Source organism: Triticum aestivum, chromosome 7A, assembly GCF_018294505.1.
Source record: "Triticum aestivum cultivar Chinese Spring chromosome 7A, IWGSC CS RefSeq v2.1, whole genome shotgun sequence".
Lineage (NCBI taxonomy): Eukaryota > Viridiplantae > Streptophyta > Magnoliopsida > Poales > Poaceae > Triticum > Triticum aestivum.
Window position 1 is genome coordinate 730,738,524 of NC_057812.1, and position 7,435 is coordinate 730,745,958.

Here is a 7,435-nt window from a genome sequence, read left to right on the forward strand (position 1 = left end):
TGACCATGTTGAACTCGATGATATCTTTGCTTCTGGTACAAGTGAATGTTTTTTCTTTAAGCTAGTGTTGGTGCTGATTAGATAGCGGTAATGACTATGATGATTAAACAGTGGTAATGACGACTATGATGATTTTTAGCTAGCTAGTTTACCGTTGTTGATGATATGATGCAAGAGTTTTTATATTAATATGATGATGATGATGAGTTATTATATCATTTATGAAAGAAACCACAGATTAGTTTCAGTTGGATGGATCCTAGCTAAGTGATCACATATTATACTTGATCACTTAGCTAGGATCCACATGCATCTAGTCGAAACTAATCTGCGGTAGTTTCACCTAATGATTTAATAACTAAAATAATCACTAAATTAAATTGTAAACACAAAATTAAAGGGAAAATAAAAAATAATACCGAAACACCCCCAAACATTTAGTACCACCAACCGGTACTAACGTCCTGCACGCACCCGGGCCTGGCTCGTGCCACGTGGTGGCACTTTAGCGCCGGTTCATGATGAACCGGTACTAGGGGGGGACCTTTAGTCCCTACTCTTTAGTGCCGGTTGTGGAACTGGCACTAAAGGCCCTTACGAACCGGCGCTAAAGCCCAGTTCTGCACTAGTGTAACCAATGATAATCTCCAGACCAGAGGGATCCCTCATGCCGACTGCTGCCCTCTGTGCAATCAAGAGGATGAGACACCCTTCCATCTAATTATGAAGTGCTTTTCTAGGGATATTTGGCATCAGGTGGCCTGTTGGTGTGAGACTATGGAACTTGCGTAAAATTCTCCGAATGGTGGAATGATCTCACTTGTTATTTGGCTTGGAAGGACATGGTCACGGCAATTTACACCTGCTGGCAGATTTGGAAGGAGCGGAACAGGTGTGTCTTTGAGCATGTTTCCCTTACAGCAGGCGGCGTTCTTCATCTTATTAGACAGGATCTTCAGCTACCCACAACGACCATGCACTGGCTATCAGACTACGAGAATGACCCACCACTGGAGCCAGATTAATTTCTGTAGTTCTTTTTTCTTTTAATTTGCATTGTTGCCTGGGGCTAATCATGTCTTGGCCATCGGCGTCATATGCAAGTTGTACCAACATTCTATTCCTCTTAATATATGGGCGGTTAACGGCCAATTCCTCAAAAAGAAAAAGAAAAAGACTTCAAGAGGCACAAAATCCTTATTCTGCAAGTGACCTTCAAATATGGTTTCTGCACGGCAGATAAAAATATACTGTTTATGTACTAATTTCAAAGAGTGAAGAGTGTAAGTAAAAAAAGACAGAGAAATGCATAGGTGTTATGTTAACCTGATTAGACAACTTGTTCTTGAATTTCTCTCTATGTGATTCCCCTTAAAATTAAATGCGCAAGACACTTAGGCATCCATTCCCGTGACAACATCGAAGGGTCTTTGAACTTTTCTCTGTCAAGCTAAAAAAAGCTATGTTCAACATTTTGAAAAAGAGCAAGAGTAAGAATAAAAAAAACTATCACACACATCTACTGTACATGACTACAAATACTATGGAATTCTCACAATTCAAGAAATCTGAATTAAAATGCAAACAACAAGAGCAACATATCATTAAAAAAAAATATTATCGAATAAACAACAAGAACGATTTTGATGCTCACCTCAAAATCTTGGTTATTACTACAGATATTATCAATCAGTTGGATCAGCTTGACCAGATATTTCTGCATTGCACACGCATGAAGATTAAGACATTAAGTCAATTAGGAAATTCCTTGGTTCAAACAGTAAATTTTTCGCAGACCCCAATTTTTCACGGGCCAGTGCGTTCGGCCCGCAACATAGAGCCCAATAAGAGAGCCGATGCGCTTAAGACTACTAGAGCGCGGCTGGGGACGGCTCCTCTCCTCTCCTCTCCGCCGCTAAGGGAAAACCTAGAGACTATCCCCAATCCCCAATCCCAATCGAGGATCCATGGACCCCAATCCCGACTCCAAATCGAGGATGGATGACGGCCCCAGCTGGTCGCTGTCGTCGCAAGCGTCTTCCGCGACGTCCTCACGACCCGTGGACGGCGGGCCGGCGGCGCCGGCGAGGAAGAGGAAGCCGGGGACGTGGAGGAGGCTCCCGCGCACCCTGCCGCTGGAAGTGGAGCTCAGGATGAAGCTGGGTTTCATAACGCATGAGGAGCTGAGGCGGCAGCACCTGGCGCGCGCCGAGGAGCTGGAGAGGATGGACGACAGCGGGTGCGACTCCGAGGAGGCCAAGGTCGCCTTCCGGGACTTCAAGAAGGAGCATGTCCGCTGGTACCGCAAGCTCGCCGAGGGCTGGCCGGAGAATATAGTCATCAACTACGACCCCAAGCCCAGCGACACAGAGTAAGGGCTTTGACTGACTTGCAGATCAAATACTATCTTGTACTAGGAACACGACCATGCTTGGTTACTCACTAGGTAGGCGCACATCTCATTGCATATTACGGCGGCTGTTAGTGGCAGTGGTGAACTAACTGGTTTGTTCATGCTAGATATGTGTCATGTTAGAGTCCAAAAATTGGTTCTTTTTCCTCTTCCATGTTGATGCTCTATACTGCTAAAACACACAGAATTCCCATGTTTCGTGCTTTCCTATCCAGATTCAACACCGTCCATGTAAATTGTCGATGGGACATGGAACTGCTCAAGAGAAAACACTTGACTTTTCTACCTAACAATGTGGCGAAACAAGTGCTAACTACCTTGCTTCACCTGCAGGGAAGAGTACCTAACCGCTGAGGACATAGAAGCACGCTTCGCTCATCGTGACCCCACTTCGCTTCACCTAGAACAACTTAAACACTTTGCTAACCTTGCCTTGGCGCATTACAATGCCAGAAAGACCGAGGTATTTATTGCGTGCGCAGCATATTAATCTGCTATATAACTCTATTGCTTGATGCACTAATGGGATCTTCCTAATACAATTATCAACTATCAGCACAAGTTCGACATTTCTCAAGCCTTGACGTCCAACTGCTTTTCCGAGGCATGTGGGACAACATATGCCCATGTTAACTTCACCGCCAAACCCCAGAAGAGTGATGACCCTACAAAGAGGCTCTTCTTCGCTGAGCTCATGCTCATTCCAAAGCTCCAGCTGCAGGAAGATGCCGAGCCTATGCGTGTGCTGCATGTCTCGATTATCGATGATGCTCCTTGTTTTGGTATGCTTTTTCGATGCCTGCCTTATTATGTATTATGTTATTATAGTTGAATATTGGTTGCTAGTTATATATTTTCACCACTCACTATGGGTATTTAGCAACCAGCATTATGCTTGCCTTGCGAAGAAAGGACCAATTTGTATTGTCACCACTCACTAGAGGTATTTACTATTTAGGGATAGAGATAGATTAGCTTAGCGCCTTACCTTGCGAATAAAGGACTAATTTGTAAATCAGTAAACTTAACAACTTTGAAACTGATCTGGAGTTTCTAAATATATGGATAAGCATATCCCTGGTTTTATTATAGCTGGACTGTTGGTGTGCCCCTCCTTGGGCTGGTGCAGCTCCTGGTGGGCGCAACAGCAATTGTGAATACAGAGGGAGCAGGGTCGGCTGTAGGCCAAGGCGGGAGGGTTGACCGCCTAGGGCCCAAACCTGGAGGGGGCCCATGAGCTTATATTTTTGCATAGGCAGACACGTCCTCGCGCACCTGTGCAAAGGCCCAGTTTGATCTGATAGCCAAGCCAGCAGCATGGAAAGAAACTTCAGATGAGGAGGAAAGCAGATAAAAGGCCATGTGTTTTGGCCTCATACAAATACTTGCAAGATATTCCCTAAAAAACACTTGCAAAACATCCAGTAGCCATTGTCTAAGGTTCAAGCCCTCTGCTGCCCTATCATCGCCATTGTTGGAATCGCTGCTGGTTCCGGTGTCATAGCTTCCCCTGCATCGCTGCTGCGGTTGGCATCATTTTAGTCCCGCTATGCTTACACGAGCGCAACCATCGTAGGAGACTTGCCTATCAGCTCCGAACGACAAGGTCAGACCCACAACTGATGTAAATCTGCAATCCTTTTGTCAGTAGAAGGGTTGTCCGTTGCTGGATTTGTTGTACTGCTTGTCTAGCATCAATGGATTAGTACATAGTGGTTTTCAGCTTATAGTAGCACTGCTAGTTAGTCATCGGTCGGTATTTGGAAGTACTAGTTCTGTTCCTTATAGCACTGTCGTGTGGTAATTGATCTAGTGTTCGACTGAGCCAATTGGTCAAGTTGATTGTTATCCCAAAGAATTATGTCTAGCTAAACTCTATTGCCATGCCAATTGAAACTAAAGTTATGATACCTGTAGTTTCAGTTTATTTAACTAGCATGTTGCACCTAGTACTTTTCATTTGATCTGATTGCTAAAAGCATTATGTTAATTAGTATTCATGTTTCACCCATTGGCCTCTGTTTGCCCACGGTGACCACGGCACGACGGTATGACATCACAAATTGACATGATTTTGCATCAAGAACTGCTCGAAGAAGCTTATTTTTGAAGCACTGATTCTTTTCAAGTGAAAATAATATATATATATATACACACACACACACACGTATGCATAGCCTTAAGGAACCATGTCGTCGATTTCGCCCTAGGGCAATGTTATTTGAAGCGCCAGGCGCTGAGCGAACGATGGCCACTGCTTTGTGCAATGACAACTTAAGTGGCGCCTAGGGGCGCTTAAGCATCTTGTACAGACGTTGTACGGACATGAAATGTGGAGGATCGGAAGAATTCCTCTGTAGGAATAGGATTCTATTTCCTACAAACCAAAGGGCTCTAAAGGAAATTTTACTATAGAAATCCTATCCTATGGAATTCCTACAAAATTCCTCCAAACCAAAGGAGGCCTGAGCAGGTAGGACAGAGATGTCATTTGATGCATAGGATAGGAATTTTTCCATTGAGTCTAGGGTAATGTTTTTTTTCCTTTGAAATGTGAAGGCTTGATTCCTATCCTACACAGGAATAGGAATCTATTCCTACAAACCAAAAGGCCCCAAAGGAATTTTTCCTTCGATAATCCTTCCTATAGAATTCCTAGAAACCAAAGGAGGCCTCAGAGTTTTGCTAGGAAAGGGTCTGATCCAACCGTCTATGCTGGACCCAGCTTTTGTTTGACCCATCCATGCTGCACACTGCATTATCACAACATTCACCAGTTAGTAGGCAGTAGCACAGCTAGCAGCACACCACAACAGTAAACAGCAGCTAGCAGCCTGCCTAGCACACCACAACACACAAGCAGCAAGTACCCTACCACATGGTCAAACAGCAGCCAAGCACCACACCCAGGATTGACCACACCACACGGTCAGACAGCAGCACATCAGGAGCAACCAGCTGCGCAGGCAGCAGCACAAGCAAGCAAACAGCAGAGCCACACAGGGTAATTGGGCGAGCAGAGGACCTACTTGAGGGGAAGAGGAGCTCGGGGTGGAGAAGGGGATCAGATCTGTCGTTGGAGAGGCCTGGGAAGACCGAAGGGTGAGACGGCGAAGGGGGAGGAGCTGAGGAGGTTGAGGATTGGCAGGCTGTCGTCAGGACGCTGGTGTGTGAGGTCGCTTCCAAGCATGAGGTTGGTGGTGTTGGTGTGTCACTGCCGCCAAGCTCTTCTCTATGCGAATGTGTCCCGAGCCCTCTTTTGTCCTCTGTATCCAGAATCACTCACTAAACACTATCCCGAGCCCTCTTTCCCTCTTTTCACTCAATTTTTCATTTCCTAATGCACACGAGCGACAGCGCCCAGCCGATAATTTTTTTCTGCCTATCTTGCGCTTTAGCGTGCTTCACCGCGCGCTCAGCGCTCAATCCCTCGCTTAGGCGTGTATAATTTTTGTGGCGCTTAGTTCAGTGCTAAGGCTGAAAGCGAAGCACCAGGGCATTGCTTGGTGCTTAAGCGCGTCTAAGCGTATCAATTTTTCATTGGCTAGGGCCCTCTTAGATGTAGATTGGCCCTTGAGGGATACTGATAGATTAGCTTAGAGCCTTACCTTGAGAAGAAATGACTAATTTGTAAATCAATAAACTTAACAACTTTGAAACTGATCTGGAGTTTCTCAAATATACAGATAAAATATCTCTAGTTTTAGCTGGATTGTTGGTGCGCTCTCTCCTTGGGCTGGTGCAGCTCCCCTCGCACAGATTTGTGTAACTTGTTCTAGTCACTCAAATTTGTGTTCCAAAATAGAAAACTGCAATAGCAGCCCATTGAACAAAGAGATCTGGGCTGCTGAGATAGTCTTCTTTCTGATAATAGTGCAAGTAATTTCTTCCTTGAGAGAAGTGGGCATGTCATTAAATTTTGGCATCCTATGTGAGAACTTATTTCTGATGGGAGTGTATGATTTTAAGTATATACCATTATTTATTATTTTCGGAGAGCACATCCACCCGTGGCATCAGTCCAGGTGTCACCTTCTCTACACTGTCATTTTCATTAGACAACAGTTTTTTAAACATGCAGATTCTGGGTATAATTGTTTGTATGCAAGTACAGAATATCGTATGGTGAGAATGATTGCAAATATAGAACATTGGTAGGAGTAGCGTGCAACCAATCGTAGATAAATATCTATGTTCTTGTAATGCACCATTTGTTTGCTAATGTAGGATGCTGCATGTTCGAAGCAATACATGAAGCCCACTCTTATTCATACATAAATCTTGTGTACTAGGATATATTGTGGCAGCATACATGTGTTTACTTGAGCTTAATCTTTATAACTGTGTATTATATTTTCAAATATCAAATGCCTGTTTTACCCGCAGGCGGTTGCCATGAGATATATCGGAATATCAACCATAGGATGAGGGGCGCCATGGATTATGAGCGTTGTCATGCGTGTCACGACATTCTGAAACATCCAAAAGGAGATATGTTCATCGGAGGGCATGATAGCACGAGGATGCCCTACATCTCTGCAACATAGGATGTGAATTGGTACTAGTTTGGAGGTTGAAATCACCATCACGAGTGATGACATAAATGCCCTAAATTATTGTCATATATGTTGTGAACACATTGAAAATCAGCTCATGTGTGATGTTTGCATCCTTAGAATTTAGAGTTAAAATTATTGCTATGTGATGTGATGACGTAAATTATTGGCATGTGATGTTTGCATGTTTACTCATCAGATATTATTTGAATTTCATGTGTGATGGAGTGAATAATTTGTCATGTGTCATCTATGCTTGCCTACAGTTTAGGGCGTTGTCAATGCTAGTTTGAAATCAAAATATGCTTCAAACTAGAAACTACACTTGCTGTTCTTGGCGGGGCGTAATCCTCACCAACGAGCCTTTGTCTAATGTTTCTGCTCTGGAACAAATAATATTGGTCATCATGCCTGCCTAGCCTGTACAACAGCACAATATCTTGTTTATGTAACTGCTTTTTAGTTC

The 7,435-nt window shown here is 44.0% G+C and overlaps 1 protein-coding gene across 1 annotated transcript; it reads left to right on the top strand.

The window, feature by feature from the left end:
• The first annotated feature begins 1,879 nt into the window (after positions 1-1,879).
• On the top strand, positions 1,880-7,204 carry LOC123149781 (uncharacterized). The gene is made up of 4 exons (XM_044569516.1): positions 1,880-2,371; positions 2,747-2,876; positions 2,970-3,195; positions 6,800-7,204. The coding sequence occupies exons 1-4, from the start codon at positions 1,968-1,970 to the stop codon at positions 6,958-6,960; spliced, it is 921 nt and encodes a 306-aa protein (XP_044425451.1). The 5' UTR covers positions 1,880-1,967; the 3' UTR covers positions 6,961-7,204.
• The last annotated feature ends 231 nt before the right edge of the window (positions 7,205-7,435 follow it).